Below are 20,762 nucleotides of genomic sequence, written 5' to 3' on the forward strand. Positions count from 1 at the left end.
AAGAAAATTTATAAAAAGGGGGAAGGAGAAAAGCGACATCTAAGTGCTAATAATTGTTAGCAACAACTGGTGCTAACAATTTTCTGGATTGACAGATCTCCATGTGTCACAGTAATGATGGACGATGGGTTCTCTTTGCTTCAGTGGTTCTTACCATATTGTGGCTTAGAACAGTTGTGTGGGGCTGTGGACCAACACCGCCTCTGCACATCACACCCAATGGTCGCACTTTCTGGTGGCCGACGGTGATTCCACCTAGAAACTCTTGACGAGACAACTGTCCATCGGAACAAATGTGTGACAACCTGATGAAGCGGTCATCAGAGTAATAGGGGGGTAAACGAGGAATCTGAACATGTACTTGCTCTCCTTCCATCTGGATTCTACTTGCCCATTATTTTGGTAGGCCTTGGCCCAGGAGTGGTAAGTCCGAGAGCGCGTGTTCCCATCTACAGGGGTTGACGGCAGATGGGCAAACACATTTTGATCAGACTGTACGACAAGACCCTCAAGTCTGTAAGTATAAAGTATATAGCTGTATACGATTCAGCTCGTAGTGCAGCTGTATAGGTTTGGCTATAGAATGTGAAGGTGTATGCAGAGTATATAGCTATATACACTGTGCTTCTCGCTGGTGATCCGCAGTCATAGGGTCGCCCTACGGACAATTCTCCATAGTTATCGTAGAGAGTGAGGGTTTTCCTCCTGTGCGATGGCGAAGGACGATGATATTCCTCACGTAGACACAGATCCACCAGATCACGCAGGAGAGCAGCGGTGACGGACCCTCGCCCCGATACCACCGCTCACTGGCACATTATTGGTCGCATAGTATAACAGTCCTCACGCGTCGCCGTAATATTTCGCCGTCTCACACGTGACGGATGGGACCTGCCGACAAAGAAAAGCCGCCGTCTGTATCGCTTTAAGGAGCCGATCCTGAATACCAGGAGACGGAGCTGTCAGTGTGCGGTACCACATCGCCCGCTGTGCCAGCCTGATCACTACCAGCTCCTGCTGCTCCTACACGCCGCCTCGCGCCTCTGGCGTCTTCACAAATGACCTTCCCTGCAGAGCCGCCGGTGCCCTCCGGGATGTGGGTCACTGTGTACAGATGTGATATATTCCATCTTACCTGCCCACGTGCAGCTTCTCAGAGCTAACGAGCAAAGATCCCGCTGCACCTTACAGAAAGCCGTCCACGCTGATACGATGCCCTGCACACTGTGGCGTGTATGTACAGCGTATTAATGTCTATGGGAGAGGGCAGTGATCCAACTCTATAGAAGGTCCGCACAACTGTGTGCCACATGTGTACACTAACCTACCCCTAGCGGGGGCTGGAGGCACCTATGAGACTGTCACATGCAGGCCGGAGACACAGAGCCGCTCTGAGCATTACCGTCCGTACTTGGACAGCAAAATACACGTGTGAAAGCAGTCTTATCAGAACAATGCTTCTTTCCCCACATATCAGCCACTTCTCTTCCCCAACTGTCCTCTGAACTCATCATTCACTGAAAAACTGCTAAAATCCATCTTAATCCAGACAAGTTGGACACCTCACTGAGAGATCAGATTACAGCTGCCTATTGAAATTGACGGAGAGGGGAGTAGCAAAGTGAGACACTGCAAATTTGTTTTATAAACCTGTGCGCTGGTTTCACAGCTACACTGATCAGTAATGATGTATAATGTCCTCCATGCTGCTTCATTCTAGTAAACTTTTTATCTCAGTCTAGTGTTGGATTCACAGCTACACTGATCAGTAATGATGTACAGTATGTCCTCCATACTGCTGCATTCTAGAAAGATTTTTATCTCAGTCCAGTGTTGGATTCATAGCTACACTCATCCATAATGATGCATAATGTTCTCCATACTGCTACATTCTAGTTTTTTTTCTCAGCCCAGTGCTGGATTCACAGCTACACTGGTCAGTAATGATGTATAACGTCCTCCATACTGGTTCATTCTAGTAAGCGTATTATCTCAGTCCAGTGTTGGATTCATAGCTACACTGATCATTAATGATGTATAATGTCCTCCATACTGCTGCATTCTAGTTTTATCTCAGCCCAGTGCTGGATTTACAGCTACACTGATTAGTAATGATGTACGACGTCCTCCATACTGCATTCTAGTAAGCTTTTTATCTCAGCCCAGAGCTGAATTCACAGCTACAATTCTTTGTACTGCTATACAATGTCCTATATGCTGCTGCTTCTGAACATCTGGAGCCAGGAAAGCAGGAATCTGTCAGTGTACCCACCCAAATACTTATTTTTTATTTGACTTTTCTCTGAAAATCCTGGCTTTACAGGAGCCGATGAAGGACAGAGATAGACGTTAAACAAGTAGATAGGAAGGTGCGCTGGACTGCTGGTCATGCGCTGAATGCCTGGGCTTAGTTTGCACAGTCCTTGTGTGCTGGCTACTTCCGACAGTCCCATAGAGAGAGGATGGGGTATAGATCAAGTATGTGCACATCTGGGCTGGAGAGGCCAGTTTTTGGGTTCTAGGGTGTCCTAACTTACTGGGTTAGGAATATCCCTTTACACAGTACCAATACAAGCCCAGTGACATGCTCGTTGTGTCCGGTGCACCGCGCCTGCTGCCGGTGGACTCCATAGTCCCTTTACTTCGTAGTGCAGATAGGCCGGCTCGGATCAGCTGCATGTTTGGCACCGCCATCTTATCACACGAAGGGGGGATGCGATGACCCCTGACATTCTTTTTTGCCTCTTTCATGTGGACTGGGCGTTAGACAGGTTGTCCGCTACTTATAAATATTGTAAGAAAGGTGCAATGGTGGTGCTAAAATCTACAATGAAAAACTCTTATTGTACTGCCGCCACTTCACAGTACTGCCGTCAGTGTCATACACTTCCGCTACCAGCAGAGGGCGTCAGGTGACCACTGCAGCCAAACAGTCACTACTGATTGGCTGCTGTCGTCACCTGACAGGCCGAAGACCAAGAGGCGACATCAGTAGCTGTAAGGAGCAGCAGTGGGGTCCATTACGGGGGTACATCTGTTTCAGCCCCCTCGTGGGCCCATGGTTAGTAGTAGGGGATAACCCTTAAACCCGAGGCTTCTTCACCTCAGTCAGTATAATAAGCATTTGTCAGGGGTCGGACCGCGTTACCCCACATCTGCCGTGGTCACATGACGAGCGCGGGGGTCTCAGCACTCTACAGCGACACCACAACGTATTTATTGAGAGTGACATAGCGCTGCATCAAACAGAGACAGTTCTCATAGCAGCGAGACGCGTCCTCCTCCTCCTCCATGTGGACGTCCATGTCCTCCATGCTGAAGAAACGTCCTCCTGTTCCGGCTACAAACACTTCCCTACTCCTAGAAGCTTTCTGCTGGAAAATGTCAATGGATTAGATTCAGGTTTGTGGCTTCTCCTCCCGGTTAGTTGTGTTACTCCCCTTCTCCACAACATCGCATGATCAATGAAGACCTCCATCTCTTCTAGCCTCGTCGCCCCCCCCCCACTAGTCTAACAGAACAAACCCCAGCCCCCTCCCCCAGCCCAGCCCAGCCCCCCCCCGGCTCACAGACTGACGCTCCTGTTATGTCTGAACAGCCCTGCGCTAGCTCTGCCCCCTCCTCGCTCCCGGCCGCTGCTGCTGTCGACCTCCTCGGGATCGGTGTCCCTCCCGTCCAAGCTGGTCACGTCGCTCAAACCTCTCAAGTGCTCCACAGAGTCGCTTTTCTGCAGATCGGACGCGATGGTCTGCAGGCTGAGGAGGGAGACCGTGTCTGCCGGCGGGCCCATTTCCCCTTCTATTATAGAGGTGGGGGCTTCGGCTCCGAGAGGTGGGGCCCGAAGTGTTAATAGGGGCCCGTGCGTGCGTCGGGCGTGGATCTCCTCGCTGATCAGCTCCAAATTACGCAGAGTCCCGGAATATCGCAGCTTTGCCTGAGACACCTTGACTTCCAGAGACGTGACCCGAGCCTTGTGTTCCTGCAAGACAATGGTAAAGATCGGGGTAAAGGGGTATCCCACTGCAAAATGTATAAGCACTGGACAGGTGACCGTTAGATCTATGGGGGTCCCATGGCTAGGACCCCCACTAATCACCAGAATGAGGGGCTGAATGTACAGAGGCTCCATTCACCCACAGAAGAGCTGGGAATGGTGGGGGTCTTACTGGCCGGACCCCGATTCAATGCTTATGGAGGTGATCATTTATGGGCTTACCCCTGCAACAATAAGGTAAGTATCCAGCCCGGACCTCGTCCTGCTCATACAGCTGCGGCCTGTGATAGCGCAGGAGCCATCAATATCATATGTACGCCCATCTTCCATGGCGCTAGGACATACGCTGGGGGTCCGAGCTCTTAACACTCCCCCACCCCCACACCGATCCTGAACATGAAGCGTTGCTCCCCCTTCTGAATAGCACAGGAGCAGCTATGCGAACAGCGAAGGACACAAAACCTCAGACGACCCGTCACTCGCCACAAATATTATTATTTTTACCTGATGTAAATGCCGCTGTTCTCCTGAATCCGGCGTTGTCTTTCTTTTTTTCCTGCGCCTTTCTGATCCTGAGATATGGCCTCCTCTTCCCTGTAGGTGAATCTAGCTTTGTTACCAAGTGGGCGTGGTCATCAACTTGTCAATGGACTCTTTTAAACAGACCACTCCCACTTGTCTAAAGAGAATATACAGGGAAAGAAGAGGCCCTATCTCAGGAACGGATAGGAGCAGGAAGAAAAGAAGCACAGCGCCGGATTCAGGAGAACAGCGGCGTTTACACCAGGTAAGAACATTTTATAGGAAGTGCCAGCTCCGCTATAAACAATCGCTGCGTCCCATATTTATTTTCAGGATCTCTGGGAGTCGGCCCCCCACGATCATAAAGTGCAAACGTACCCTATATATAATGGAAATGACCCTGTGTCTGTAGTCCGTTCAGCTTCTGAATGAAGAACGGTCACTGACAGCAAGCAGGGATCCTAGCACGAGCGTTATATCAGAAAGATGCAGAGGTTTTCTTACTGCAGCACTGGAGCTCCGATAACACAAGACTGGAGCGGCCCTTTAAGAACGGTATAAGATCCTGAGGCCTGGTACCGCTCGCAGAGACGTGATCGGCCCCGCAGGTGTAATGCTCTGTGGTTATGGGGGCGAGGCGCATCCTTCTCCGCCAGCCGAACAAATCCACGAGACCGCGCCGATCCGCTCTACTTATCTGCTTCCTCTGTGCCGGAGCCCGTACACTTAAGACTGGGGGAGGGGCAGGATCATAGGGAAACAGAAACGTGCTGCCGACCCCAGCCGGTGTACAGAAGCGAGGCTGGCCTGCAGATTTAGGGTCATTCTTTATGAGCGAGTGGGATGTTGGCGCTGCGCTGTGTCCACAACCTTACTATAGACCCACTTCATCTCATGAGGCACCGAGTGAGACACTGCAGCTGCATCCCCCTCCTCCCTCTCTATATCCGCTTTTCCACTAGATGGATTTTCCATGATTAATTCTTTGCCCTGTGGGGGTAACTCTCGCTTGCACAGACCTCCAAGAAGTGCTTGATGTCAACAAATGAAGATTGGTGAGAATAATATCAGTCCTGATTACATCCAGCGGCATGGCTCCTTACTAGAGAGCGTTCTAGTAACATAGTAACATAGTTAGTAAGGCCGAAAAAAGACATTTGTCCATCCAGTTCAGCCTATATTCCATCATAATAAATCCCCAGATCTACGTCCTTCTACAGAACCTAATAATTGTATGATACAATATTGTTCTGCTCCAGGAAGACATCCAGGCCTCTCTTGAACCCCTCGACTGAGTTCGCCATCACCACCTCCTCAGGCAAGCAATTCCAGATTCTCACTGCCCTAACAGTAAAGAATCCTCTTCTATGTTGGTGGAAAAACCTTCTCTCCTCCAGACGCAAAGAATGCCCCCTTGTGCCCGTCACCTTCCTTGGTATAAACAGATCTGATACACTGTAACAAACCATGCAGCTGCGGCAGCGTCACACTCAGAAAGCGCAGCCCTGGACTTTACATTAGAGACATCACTCACCTCCAGCACAGTATTAAACTGCGCCTTCAGCTCAAAGTATGGACGACTCTTGATGATGACGCGTTTCAAGCTTTTCTGCAACGTCTGAACTTTGGCTTCAGCTTCGTGACACTGACGCGTGACCCTCTGGTGCTCGTACTCACTGCGCAGCCGCTCCTCCTCGGCCTCGTTCACCTGTTACCAGAAGACAATAGGTAAGAGGAAAAACGGGAAGTCGACAATCCACAACGCTAACAAAATTCAGATTTGGTGGCTCAGCCTTTGGGTACGATGATCCCCAAGTCGTGCGCCCAAAGGCTGAGCAAGAGATCCCCAATCCTGTTATATGGCATAGCCAAATCCAAGCCAGCAATCACATGCCGTGTAAGCAATAATGCCAACCATGGTTACCACAGCCACATATCACAACGCTGCGCACGAACACTGTGCAACAAATGTGATGTGCGCAGCAAAGAGAACTTCACTTTGTATCCATTTTTCTGGAGAGATTAAGGTCACTCTGTTCATTTTTCTTTTTTGCTTCCTACTCTTCAGACCCATCTTCTCTGAGATTCCCGCTTGTGGGGCTGCAGACTCATAACTCAGTGGGCTTTTCCCGTGAGGATGCAGGGTCAGTGATAAGTTAGTGTTCCCTCTGGAACTGCAGACTTAAAGCTCATATAGTGTTCCCTCTGGAACTGCAGGCTCAGATATCAATGGGTTTCCCCTATGGAGCTGCAGGATTAGAGATCAGTGGGTTTTCCCTATGGAGCTGCAGGCTTAGAGATCAGTGGGGTTTCCTTATGGAGCTGCAGGATTAGAGATCAGTGGGGTTTCCTTATGGAGCTGCAGGATTAGAGATCAGTGGGGTTTCCTTATGGAGCTGCAGGATTAGAGATCAGTGGGGTTTCCCTATGGAGCTGCAGGATTAGAGATCAGTGGGGTTTCCCTATGGAGCTGCAGGATTAGAGATCAGTGGGTTTTCCCTATGGAGCTGCAGGATTAGAGATCAGTGGGTTTTCCCTATGGAGCTGCAGGATTAGAGATCATTGGGTTTTCCCTATGGGGCTGCAGGATTAGAGATCAGTGGGTTTTCCCTATGGAGCTGCAGGATTAGAGATCAGTGGGTTGTCCATGTGGAGCTGCAGGATTAGAGATCAGTGGGTTTTCCTTATGGAGCTGCAGGATTAGAGATCAGTGGGTTTTCCCTATGGAGCTGCAGGATTAGAGATCAGTGGGGTTTCCCTATGGAGCTGCAGGATTAGAGATCAGTGGGTTTTCCCTATGGAGCTGCAGGATTAGAGATCAGTGGGTTTTCCCTATGGGGCTGCAGGATTAGAGATCAGTGGGTTTTCCATGTGGAGCTGCAGGATAAGAGATCAGTGGGTTTTCCCTATGGAGCTGCAGGATTAGAGATCAGTGGGTTTTCCCTATAGAGTTGCAGGATAAGAGATCAGTGGGTTTTCCCTATGGAGCTGCAGGATTAGAGATCAGTGGGTTTTGCCTATGGAGCTGCAGGATTAGAGATCAGTGGGTTTTCCATGTGGAGCTGCAGGATTAGAGATCAGTGGGTTTTCCATGTGGAGCTGCAGGATAAGAGATCAGTGGGTTTTCCCTATGGAGCTGCAGGATTAGAGATCAGTGGGTTTTCCCTATAGAGTTGCAGGATAAGAGATCAGTGGGTTTTCCCTATGGAGCTGCAGGATTAGAGATCAGTGGGTTTTCCCTATGGAGCTGCAGGATTAGAGATCAGTGGGTTTTCCCTATGGAGCTGCAGGATTAGAGATCAGTGGGTTTTCCCTATAGAGTTGCAGGATTAGAGATCAGTGGGTTTTCCCTATGGAGCTGCAGGATTAGAGATCAGTGGGTTTTCCCTATAGAGTTGCAGGATAAGAGATCAGTGGGTTTTCCCTATAGAGTTGCAGGATAAGAGATCAGTGGGTTTTCCCTATGGAGCTGCAGGATTAGAGACCAGTGGGTTTTCCCTGAGTGCTCTCTCCCTCAGAGCACCAGCAATCACTACCAGCATCTCCTATTTAGCCTCCCAAGCAGCATAATCAACACTGCTCAGGAACATGGTACAACATGATATTAAAGTATTATGTGTACATCTGTCAAGGAGAAAAATATTTTTTGCTTTGTATTTATGTGCCTGGATAGGTAAAGGTAGCTCTTGGATTTCTGTTGTGCTTTCTATTTATAACACTCATTTTCTGTGAGATTCCCTTATGCATGTGGCTCAGTGGGCTGCAGGCTCAGAGTTCAGTGGGAATTCCATGTAGATTGGTAGGCTTAGAGCTCAGTGAGTGTTCATTGAGGGACCACAGGCTTTGAGCTCAGTTGGCGTCACCCGAAGAGTTGAGGGGTGAGAGCTTAGTAGGCATCACCTGAGAAGCCGCAGGCTGAGAGCTCAGTGGGCATCACCCCAGGAGCTGCAAACTGAGCAGTCAGTTGGCATCACCCAGGAGCTGCAAATGGAGCACTCAGTTGGCATCACCTAAAAGCTACAGGCTGAGAGCTCAGTGGGCATCACCCCAGGAGCTGCAAGCTGAGAGCTCAGTGGCGTCACCTGAGGAGCCACAGGCTGAGAGCTCAGTGGACATCACCCCAGGAGCTGCAAGCTGAGAGCTCAGTGGCGTCACCTGAGGAGCCACAGGCTGAGAGCTCAGTGGGCATCACCTGAGCTGCAAGCTGAGAGCTTAGTGGGCATCACCTGAGGAGCTGCAAGCTGAGATCCCAGTGGGCATCACCCCAGGAGCTGCAAGCTGAGGGCTCAGTGGGCATCACCTGAGAAGCCACAGGCTGAGAGCTCAGTGTGCATCACCCCAGGAGCTGCAAGCTAAGAGCCCAGTGGGCATCACCTGAGGAGGTGCAAACTGAGCGCTCAGTTGGCATCACCTAAAGAGCTGCAGGCTAAGAGCTCAGTGGGCATCACCTGCAGAGAGGAAGGCATCCCTATGTAGTTGTAGGCTGAAAGGATGATCTTTGTGGAAATGCAGACAGAACCCAATGGGGATCCACTGTGGAGCTGCAGGCCCAGAATCTGCTGGGCAATCTATGTAAAGCTGCAGGACCAAAGAACCGATGGCTTTACCCATAGGGCTGCACACTCAGTTCTCAGTGGTGATCCAGTGGTTGTTCCTTACAGACAAGGCTTGGTGTACAGAAGTCTACATAAAAGTTGAATATACAGAACATTAGAATATAGTTAATATAAACCATTAAAAAAGTTGTTGCAAATCTTACCATAACCTATAAGGGACCTGAGATGAGCGCGATCACTGCAGTATTCACTCTTACAGTAAAATTTGGGGATCTGAATTCATTACGTACAAAAAGTAGGTACAATCCCATAACCCTGGTGCGCCCTCCCCCGCTCTGACCTTGCAGGTTGCGTGGTTCAGCATTTCCTGCCATGTCGGGTCCAGCCTGTTCTTGTCGGCAGTGACTCCTTGCTCGGCCACAAACACCATCTCGCGGGCCGCGGCGTGCATGCTGACCGCCCTCTCGTACCGCAGAGCTGCGCTGTGCGTGTCCTGCTGAGCCTGAGATTAAAAATAAATCAGATGTTGGGTTATTCTCCAGTTTCTGGCCCTTTAACCTTCCACATTACTAGAAAATATTGGCGGATTGTGCAACTTTCCAAATAAATATAACAGTATTTTATAATAAGTCGTGCTGAAAGCCTACATCGCTTCGTACAATTGAATGCACTCTATTGCTTTCTGCTAGCAGTCAGCACACAGGCTATTATACACATACAGTATATACACGTGCATGGGGCGGACATTTCTGGGAACCATGAAAATTTAATTTCTCCTTCCGGTTAGTGGCTCCGAGTATAAACCTGCCGCTGATCATCCTCTCCCCTGGAGCCGAGGGGACGCTACCTCCTTGGCCAGTCTCCGGGCTTCATAGTACGGTCTGGCTTTTTCGATGCAGGCTCCAAGCTGAGTAGCCAAAGAGTTCAGGCGCCGGGCAGACTCGGTCAGTATTCGGCGGTAGGCAGTGCGGGCATCCTGCAGGGGGCAGCGTGCAAAAAGTCAGTGCTCTGCAGGCCGACGCCGAGATACAGAAGGATGGATGGCGGACAGCAGCACTTACGTCCAACTGCAGCTCCAGCTGGTTAATCTCCTCGCTCGCCTGGTTCAGACGCTCTAATTCTTCCTGAGGAACAAGACGAAAAATCAGCGGAGGAGACAGAGACCGAGGGGAAGGGGGAGCGTCAGAGCACTGGCGAAAATGATGACTGTCACAGCTGCACACGAGGGAGCAGACGGGGCTGCGCTGGGAGCACGGCGTCACCTGTGCTGGGGGCCCCCACGTAGTGGGACCCCGACAGATCAGATAAGGCATCTCTCCGACATACACCATCAATAGGCTGGGAGAGGATTGGGCAGCCAGGAGCCAAATATTAGGGCCGGGAATCAGTTCCCAATACCCGACCCCAACCCTCCGAGGGTGGGCAATACCCACTATCTATCCGTAGGTTTCATGTCTCACACCCGTGCACCCCAACCGCAACAGCCTCCGCACGCAGGAGCGGTCACTGATTATCGTCCTTCCCATCATCTTCCTCCAGCAAGTGCCGACTACAAGGATAACCAAGGACATTATACAGAAGCCGATTCTATAATGTTGATGTCACCAGTGCCCATTGCTCTGGGCATCACTGGGTCCCAGTAATCAGACATGGGTGGGGATTCCTTTAGTATTCTGCACCCCTTTTATGGGACCATTGGGAAGTAAATATACCTGTATCCTGGGGTCCAGCTCCTCCTCCACTTCTCCCTCGTCTTTCTTCCCCTCCCTGGTGCTGCTGGTGGCTTTCTTGATCTCGGCCTCTCCATGTCCCGGCAGCTCCACATGGATGCTTCTCTCCCCCTCAGCTCCAGGCGTGGGCAGCCTCTCCCCACTGGGGGGTCCTTGTGTGACCTCCATAACGGGCAGCTCAGCCGTGCATGGTACCGCGACAACTGCAAAACAGGAAAGCAGGAAAGGTACCAAGCTGGCGGGGTGTAACCAAAACTGTGTAATGGTGGACATCTCCAACCATCACCACCCCAACATCTACATGGACCCCTCGCTCCTCCACAGATCCAACGCACTGATTATTATATACTTACGAGTACAGGCGGCTCCTAGTGATCCCCTCCCCCACTGTATACGGATGTCCTCCAGTACAGGCGGCTCCTAGTGACCCCCTCCCCATTGTATACGGATGTCCTCCAGTACAGGCGGCTCCTAGTGATCCCCTCCCCATTGTATGTGGATGTCCTCCAGTACAGGCGGCTCCTAGTGACCCCCTCCCCATTGTATACGGATGTCCTCCAGTACAGTCGGCTCCTAGTTACCCCCTCCCCCACTGTATACGGATGTCCTCCAGTACAGGCGGCTCCTAGTTACCCCCTCCCCCATTGTATACGGATGTCCTCCAGTACAGGCGGCTCCTAGTGATCCCCTCCCCCACTGTATACGGATGTCCTCCAGTACAGTCGGCTCCTAGTTACCCCCTCCCCCATTGTATACGGATGTCCTCCAGTACAGGCGGCTCCTAGTGATCCCCTCCCCATTGTATACGGATGTCCTCCAGTACAGTCGGCTCCTAGTTACCCCCTCCCCCACTGTATACGGATGTCCTCCAGTACAGGCGGCTCCTAGTTACCCCCTCCCCCATTGTATACGGATGTCCTCCAGTACAGGCGGCTCCTAGTGATCCCCTCCCCCACTGTATACGGATGTCCTCCAGTACAGTCGGCTCCTAGTTACCCCCTCCCCCATTGTATACGGATGTCCTCCAGTACAGGCGGCTCCTAGTGATCCCCTCCCCATTGTATACGGATGTCCTCCAGTACAGTCGGCTCCTAGTGACCCCTCCCCCATTGTATACGGATGTCCTCCAGTACAGTCGGCTCCTAGTGACCCCTCCCCCATTGTATACAGATGTCCTCCAGTACAGGCGGCTCCTAGTGACCCCCTCCCCCATTGTATATGGATGTCCTCCAGTACAGGCGGCTCCTAGTGATCCCCTCCCCCATTGTATACGGATGTCCTCCAGTACAGGCGGCTCCTAGTGACCCCCTCCCCCACTGTATACGGATGTCCTCCAGTACAGGCGGCTCCTAGTGATCCCCTCCCCCACTGTATACGGATGTCCTCCAGTACAGGCGGCTCCTAGTGATCCCCTCCCCCACTGTATACGGATGTCTTCCAGTACAGTCGGCTCCTAGTGACTCCCATTGTATACAGCTGTCGTCCAGTACAGGCGGCTCCTAGTGATCCCCTCCCCCATTGTATACGGATGTCCTCCAGTATAGGCGGCTCCTAGTGACCCCCTCCCCCACTGTATACCGATGTCCTCCAGTACAGGCGGCTCCAAGTGACCCCCTCCACCATTGTATACGGATGTTCTCCAATACAGTCGGCTCCTAGTTACCCCCTCCCCCGTTGTATACAGATATCCTCCAGTACAGTTGGCTCCTAGTGACCCCCTCCCCCACTGTATACGGATGTCCTCCAGTACAGGCGGCTCCTAGTTACCCCCTCCCCCACTGTATATGTATATCCTCCAGTACAGTCGGCTCCTAGTGACCTCCTCCACCATTGTATATGTATATCCTCCAGTACAGTCGGCTCCTAGTGACCTCCTCCCCCATTGTATACAGATATCCTCCAGTACAGGCGGCTCCTAGTGATCTCCTCCCCCATTGTATACGGATGTCCTCCAGTACAGGCGGCTCCAAGTGACCCCTCCCCCATTGTATGTGGATGTCCTCCAGTACAGGCGGCTCCTAGTGACCTCCTCCCCCATTGTATATGGATGTCGTCCAGTACAGGCGGCTCCTAGTGATCCCCTCCCCCACTGTATACGGATGTCCTCCAGTACAGGCGGCTCCTAGTGATCCCCTCCCCCACTGTATACGGATGTCTTCCAGTACAGTCGGCTCCTAGTGACTCCCATTGTATACAGCTGTCGTCCAGTACAGGCGGCTCCTAGTGATCCCCTCCCCCATTGTATACGGATGTCCTCCAGTATAGGCGGCTCCTAGTGACCCCCTCCCCCACTGTATACCGATGTCCTCCAGTACAGGCGGCTCCAAGTGACCCCCTCCACCATTGTATACGGATGTTCTCCAATACAGTCGGCTCCTAGTTACCCCCTCCCCCGTTGTATACAGATATCCTCCAGTACAGTTGGCTCCTAGTGACCCCCTCCCCCACTGTATACGGATGTCCTCCAGTACAGGCGGCTCCTAGTTACCCCCTCCCCCACTGTATATGTATATCCTCCAGTACAGTCGGCTCCTAGTGACCTCCTCCACCATTGTATATGTATATCCTCCAGTACAGTCGGCTCCTAGTGACCTCCTCCCCCATTGTATACAGATATCCTCCAGTACAGGCGGCTCCTAGTGATCTCCTCCCCCATTGTATACGGATGTCCTCCAGTACAGGCGGCTCCAAGTGACCCCTCCCCCATTGTATGTGGATGTCCTCCAGTACAGGCGGCTCCTAGTGACCTCCTCCCCCATTGTATATGGATGTCGTCCAGTACAGGCGGCTCCTAGTGACTTCCTCCCCCACTGTATACAGATGTCCTCCAGTACAGTCGGCTCCTAGTTACCCCCTCCCCCACTGTATACGGATATCCTCCAGTACAGTCGGCTCCTAGTGACCCACTCCCCCATTGTATATGGATGTCCTCCAGTACAGGCGGCTCCTAGTGACTTCCTCCCCCACTGTATATGGATGTCCTCCAGTACAGTCGGCTCCTAGTGATCCCCTCCCCCACTGTATACGGATATCCTCCAGTACAGGCATCTCCTAGTTACCCCCTCCCCCACTGTATACAGATATCCTTCAGTACAGTCGGCTCCTAGTTACCCCCTCCCCCACTGTATACAGATATCCTTCAGTACAGTCGGCTCCTAGTTACCCCCTCCCCCATTGTATACTGATGTCCTCCAGTACAGGCGGCTCCTAGTGACCCCCTCCCCCACAGTTAAACATGGATTTCTCCTCTATGCACACATAAAGCCAAACACAGAAATAAGTAGTTAAAGGAGAAATGCATTGTGGGAGCTCACTAATAGTTGAACTGGAACACCTTGTCAAGAGGTCATGTGAGGAAACACCAGCCGTGAGGAAGTGTCTGTGACCATCAGGTGTTTTCAGAGGCAGTGTCAGTGCACAACTCCATACAGGGCTGCGTCTATTCCACTACTGTCCTAAGCCAGACTATCGCAGGAAGCACACGGTGACCATCCATCATTGCTGCTAGTCATGAAGGTCCATCCATTCTGGAAAATCGCTAGAACCGTGAAAGTATCCTCTAGTGCAGTCATGACAACCATCAAGCACTAAGATTAAACTGTTGCAGAAAAGAAAGACCAAGAATGACCTCTGCTGCAGAGGATAAGTTCATCAGAGTTTCCTGCATCAGACAAAGCACATTGACAGCGCCTCAGATAACGGCCCTCATGAATGATGCACAAACATCAAGTATCAGACACTTCTTAACATCAGCTGTCCAGAGGAGACTGCGAGAAGCCGCTACTGAGGACAACAAACAAGAAGAGACTTGTATGGACCGAGCAACACAAGGACCGGACATCAGAGCACTGGAATCTGAGCACTGGAATCTGTACTGGGGTCTGAGGAGCCAAAAAGGGAGATTTTTTGGAGCAACCATCTTGTCTTTGTGAGATGCAGAGAAGGTCAACAGATGCTTCCTGTGTGTCTTGTGCCCACGTGAAGCATGGAGGGAGGTGTTATTGTGGGGGGCCCTGCTGGTGATGATGGGGGGTTCTGCTGGTGATGCTGTGGATGATTTATTCCAAATTCAAGGAACTTCCCCAGTATATTGACCACGCTCTGCAGTACCCGCCATCACATCCAGGAATCTGAGGAGTAACGTCTTCTGCACCTTCTCACCGGTTTTGCTGCCTTTAGTCTGAATCTACGACGTGCACATTCCAATAAAGCCACTGTGTGAGCAGGTGCATGTACTGTACACGGAGGTCTCCAGCAGTCACTATATACTGGGGGGTCTCCAGCAGTCACTATATACTGGGGGGGGGGGGGTCTCCAGCAGTCACTATATACTGGGGGGGGGGGTCTCCAGCAGTCACTATATACTAGGGGGGTCTCCAGCAGTCACTATATACTGGGGGGGTCTCCAGCAGTCACTATATACTAGGGGGGGGGTCTCCAGCAGTCACTATATACTGGGGGGTCTCCAGCAGTCACTATATACTGGGGGGGGGGGTCTCCAGCAGTCACTATATACTGGGAAGGGGGGTCTCCAGCAGTCACTATATACTAGGGGGGGGGTCTCCAGCAGTCACTATATACTGGGGGGTCTCCAGCAGTCACTATATACTGGGGGGGGGGGGTCTCCAGCAGTCACTATATACTGGGGAGGGGGGGTCTCCAGCAGTCACTATATACTAGGGGGGTCTCCAGCAGTCACTATATACTGGGGGGGGTCTCCAGCAGTCACTATATACTGGGGGGGGGGTCTTCAGCAGTCACTATATACTAGGGGGGTCTCCAGCAGTCACTATATACTAGGGGGTCTCCAGCAGTCACTATATACTGAGGGGGTCTCCAGCAGTCACTATATACTAGGGGGTCTCCAGCAGTCACTATATACTGGGGGGGTCTCCAGCAGTCACTATATACTGGGGGGGTCTCCAGCAGTCACTATATACTGAGGGGGCTGCTGCGTTCACTATACACGGGTCTCCAGCAGTCCCTATATACTGGGGGGGGGGGTCTCCAGCAGTCACTATATACTGGGGGGGGGGGGGGTCTCCAGCAGTCACTATATACTGGGGGGGGGGTTCCCCAGCAGTCACTATATACTAGGGGGGTCTCCAGCAGTCACTATATACTGGGGGGGTCTCCAGCAGTCACTATATACTAGGGGGGTCTCCAGCAGTCACTATATACTGGGGGGGTCTCCAGCAGTCACTATATACTGGGGGGGTCTCCAGGAGTCACTATATACTGGGGGGGTCTCCAGCAGTCACTATATACTGGGGGGGCTGCAGCGTTCACTATACACGGGGGTCTCCAGCTTTCACTATATACCCGGGGGGGGGGGGGGGAAGGGGGGGGTGTCTCCAGCAATCACTATATACTGGGGGCGGGTCTCCAGCTGTCGCTATATATTAGGGGGTCTCCAGCCGTCACTATATACTGGGGAGGTCTCCAGCCGTCATTATATACTGGGGGGGGGGGGGCTGCAGCATTCACTATACACAGGGGGGTCTTCAGCTGTCACTATATACTGGGGGGGTCGCCAGCAGTCACTATATACTGGGGGGGGGTCTCCAGCTGTCACTATATACGGGGGAGGTCTCCAGCCGTCACTATATACTGGGGGGGTCTCCAGCCGTCACTATATACTGGGGGGGGGGGTCTCCAGCCGTCACTATATACGGGGGAGGTCTCCAGCCGTCACTATATACTGGGGGGGTCTCCAGCCGTCACTATATACTGGGGGGGTCTCCAGCCGTCACTATATACTGGGGGGGGGGGGTCTCCAGCCGTCACTATATACTGGGGGGGTCTCCAGCCGTCACTATATACTGGGGGGGTCTCCAGCCGTCACTATATACTGGGGGGGTCTCCAGCCGTCACTATATACTAGGGGGGTCTCCAGCTGTCACTATATACTGGGGAGGTCTCCAGCTGTCACTATATACTAGGGGGGTCTCTGGCTATTATGGGGTACTCTGTAGTCGTAGTGTACAGGGTCTCTGGTTATTATGGGGGTCTCTGGCAGTCACTATATACTGGGGGGGGGTCTCCAGCTGTCACTATATACTAGGGGGGTCTCTGGCTATTATGGGGGTCCTCTGTAGTCACAGTGTACAGGGTCTCTGGCTATTATGGGGGTCTCTGACAGGCACTATATACTAGGGGGGTCTCTGGCTATTATGGGGGTCCTCTGTAGTCACAGTGTACAGGGTCTCTGGTTATTATGGGGGTCTCTGACAGGCACTATATACTAGGGGGGTCTCTGGCTATTATGGGGGTCCTCTGTAGTCACAGTGTACAGGGTCTCTGGCTATTATGGGGGTCCTCTGTAGTCGTAGTGTACAGGGTCTCTGGCTATTATGGGGGTCTCTGGCAGGCACTATATACTAGGGGGGTCTCTGGCTATTATGGGGGTCCTCTGTAGTCGTAGTGTACAGGGTCTCTGGCAGTCACTATATACTAGGGGGGGTCTGTGGCTATTATGGGGGTCCTCTGTAGTCACAGTGTACAGGGTCTCTGGCTATTATGGTGGTCCTTTGTAGTTGCAGTATACAGGGTCTCCAGCTGTCACTATATACAGGGGGGTCTCTGGCTATTATGGGGGTCCTCTGTAGTCGTAGTGTACAGGGTCTCTGGTTATTATGGGGGTCTCTGGCAGTCACTATATACTAGGGGGGTCTCTGGCTATTATGGGGGTCCTCTGTAGTCGTAGTGTACAGGGTCTCTGGTTATTATGGGGGTCTCTGGCAGTCACTATATACTAGGGGGGTCTCTGTAGTCGTAGTGTACAGGGTCTCTGGTTATTATGGGGGTCTCTGGCAGGCACTATATACTAGGGGGGTCTCTGTAGTCACAGTGTACAGGGTCTCTGGCTATTATGGTGGTCCTTTGTAGTTGCAGTATACAGGGTCTCCAGCTGTCACTATATACAGGGGAGTCTCTGGTTACTATGGGGGTCTCCAGCAATCGCTGTGGACAGGGGGACTCAGTTGCTATATATGGGGGTCTCTGGTTATTATGGGGGTCTCCAGCTGTCACTATATACAGGGGGGTCTCTGGCTATTATGGGGGTCCTCTGTAGTCGTAGTGTACAGGGTCTCTGGTTATTATGGGGGTCTCTGGCAGTCACTATATACTAGGGGGGTCTCTGTAGTCACAGTGTACAGGGTCTCTGGTTATTATGGGGGTCTCTGGCAGTCACTATATACTAGGGGGGTCTCTGTAGTCACAGTGTACAGGGTCTCTGGCTATTATGGTGGTCCTTTGTAGTTGCAGTATACAGGGTCGGGTCTCTGGCTATTATGAGGGTCCTCAGTAATTCAGCCCTGGTTGTGACTGTAGCACCGGAGCTGGCAATGCTAGGACTTGTAGTTCCCCGGCCCCTGCCTCACAGCTGATGCCCCCGGGCCCTGCCCGCCAGTGAAAGCCATACACCCACCTGCGCCCGCTTCTTAGGCCATCCCAGGTCAGAACTCCGCGGTGACGTCACGGAGCGGTGAATGACGTCACTCTGCCCGCCGGTGCCGTGTTGTGCTTGCACCCAGTTGCCTGGGATCTAGGCGGCGTCCGGTCACCCGGAACCGGAAGTGCGACCGGGGTTCTCCTCCGTACGGCAAGATGGCGGAGCCCCGTGTGAGCCCCGTACAGCGGAGACCGCGGCCGAGACACAGACCCCAGAGATGTCAGACGTGACCCCCGGGGAGAGCGTCAGCGCCTGTTACCATAGAAACCGCCCGCCATGTTTCCTCCACCGGCTGCTGCGTCTGTGAGAACTACAACTCCTATAATGCCTCCTGTCACTCACAAAGAAGCTGTATCTAATCCTGATACATAAAGAAGCTGTATCTAATCCTGATACATAAAGAAGCTGTATCTAATCCTGATCCATAAAGAAGCTGTATCTAATCCTGATACATAAAGAAGCTGTATCTAATCCTGATATATAAAGAAGCTGTATCTAATCCTGTGATATATAAAGAAGCTGTATCTAATTATGAGATATATAAAGAAGCTGTATCTAATCCTGTGATATATAAAGAAGCTGTATCTAATCCTGTGATACATAAAGAAGCTGTATCTAATCCTGTGATACATAAAGAAGCTGTATCTAATCCTGTGATACATAAAGAAGCTGTATCTAATCCTGTGATACATAAAGAAGCTGTATCTAATCCTGATACATAAAGAAGCTGTATCTAATCCTGATACATAAAGAAGCTGTATCTAATCCTGTGATATATAAAGAAGCTGTATCTAATCCTGTGATATATAAAGAAGCTGTATCTAATCCTGTGATACATAAAGAAGCTGTATCTAATCCTGATACATAAAGAAGCTGTATCTAATCCTGATACATAAAGAAGCTGTATCTAATCCTGTGATATATAAAGAAGCTGTATCTAATCCTGTGATATATAAAGAAGCTGTATCTAATCCTGTGATATATAAAGAAGCTGTATCTAATCCTGTGATATATAAAGAAGCTGTATCTAATCCTGATACATAAAGAAGCTGTATCTAATCCTGTGATACATAAAGAAGCTGTATCTAATCCTGTGATACATAAAGAAGCTGTATCTAATCCTGATACATAAAGAAGCTGTATCTAATCCTGATACATAAAGAAGCTGTATCTAATCCTGATACATAAAGAAGCTGTATCTAATCCTGATACATAAAGAAGCTGTATCTAATCCTGTGATATATAAAGAAGCTGTATCTAATCCTGTGATATATAAAGAAGCTGTATCTAATCCTGATACATAAAGAAGCTGTATCTAATCCTGATACATAAAGAAGCTGTATCTAATCCTGATACATAAAGAAGCTGTATCTAATCCTGATACATAAAGAAGCTGTATCTAATCCTGATACATAAAGAAGCTGTATCTAATCCTGATACATAAAGAAGCTGTATCTAATCCTGTGATATATAAAGAAGCTGTATCTAATCCTGTGATACATAAAGAAGCTGTATCTAATCCTGTGATATATAAAGAAGCTGTATCTAATCCTGTGATATATAAAGAAGCTGTATCTAATCCTGTGATACATAAAGAAGCTGTATCTAATCCTGATACATAAAGAAGCTGTATCTAATCCTGATACATAAAGAAGCTGTATCTAATCCTGATACATAAAGAAGCTGTATCTAATCCTGATACATAAAGAAGCTGTATCTAATCCTGTGATATATAAAGAAGCTGTATCTAATCCTGTGATATATAAAGAAGCTGTATCTAATCCTGTGATACATAAAGAAGCTGTATCTAATCCTGTGATATATAAAGAAGCTGTATCTAATCCTGTGATATATAAAGAAGCTGTATCTAATCCTGTGATACATAAAGAAGCTGTATCTAATCCTGATACATAAAGAAGCTGTATCTAATCCTGATACATAAAGAAGCTGTATCTAATCCTGATACATAAAGAAGCTGTATCTAATCCTGTGATATATAAAGAAGCTGTATCTAATCCTGATACATAAAGAAGCTGTATCTAATCCTGTGATACATAAAGAAGCTGTATCTAATCCTGATACATAAAGAAGCTGTATCTAATCCTGATACATAAAGAAGCTGTATCTAATCCTGTGATACATAAAGAAGCTGTATCTAATCCTGATACATAAAGAAGCTGTATCTAATCCTGTGATACATAAAGAAGCTGTATCTAATCCTGATACATAAAGAAGCTGTATCTAATCCTGTGATATATAAAGAAGCTGTATCTAATCCTGTGATATATAAAGAAGCTGTATCTAATCCTGTGATACATAAAGAAGCTGTATCTAATCCTGATACATAAAGAAGCTGTATCTAATCCTGTGATACATAAAGAAGCTGTATCTAATCCTGATACATAAAGAAGCTGTATCTAATCCTGTGATATATAAAGAAGCTGTATCTAATCCTGTGATATATAAAGAAGCTGTATCTAATCCTGATACATAAAGAAGCTGTA

General features: G+C 50.1%; 1 protein-coding gene across 1 annotated transcript; it reads right to left on the reverse strand.

The window, feature by feature from the left end:
- Positions 1-3,201: 3,201 nt before the first annotated feature.
- On the reverse strand, positions 3,202-18,611 carry SH3BP5L (SH3 binding domain protein 5 like). Its single transcript, XM_069746232.1, has 7 exons — positions 18,235-18,611; positions 10,785-11,005; positions 10,134-10,196; positions 9,920-10,048; positions 9,413-9,574; positions 6,051-6,224; positions 3,202-3,979 (listed from the first exon to the last, which is right to left on the reverse strand). The coding sequence occupies exons 2-7, from the start codon at positions 10,968-10,970 to the stop codon at positions 3,566-3,568; spliced, it is 1,128 nt and encodes a 375-aa protein (XP_069602333.1). The 5' UTR covers positions 10,971-11,005; positions 18,235-18,611; the 3' UTR covers positions 3,202-3,565.
- Between the last annotated feature and the right edge of the window lie 2,151 nt (positions 18,612-20,762).

Source organism: Ranitomeya imitator, chromosome 2 (genome assembly GCF_032444005.1).
Source record: "Ranitomeya imitator isolate aRanImi1 chromosome 2, aRanImi1.pri, whole genome shotgun sequence".
In the NCBI taxonomy this organism is placed as follows: domain Eukaryota; kingdom Metazoa; phylum Chordata; class Amphibia; order Anura; family Dendrobatidae; genus Ranitomeya; species Ranitomeya imitator.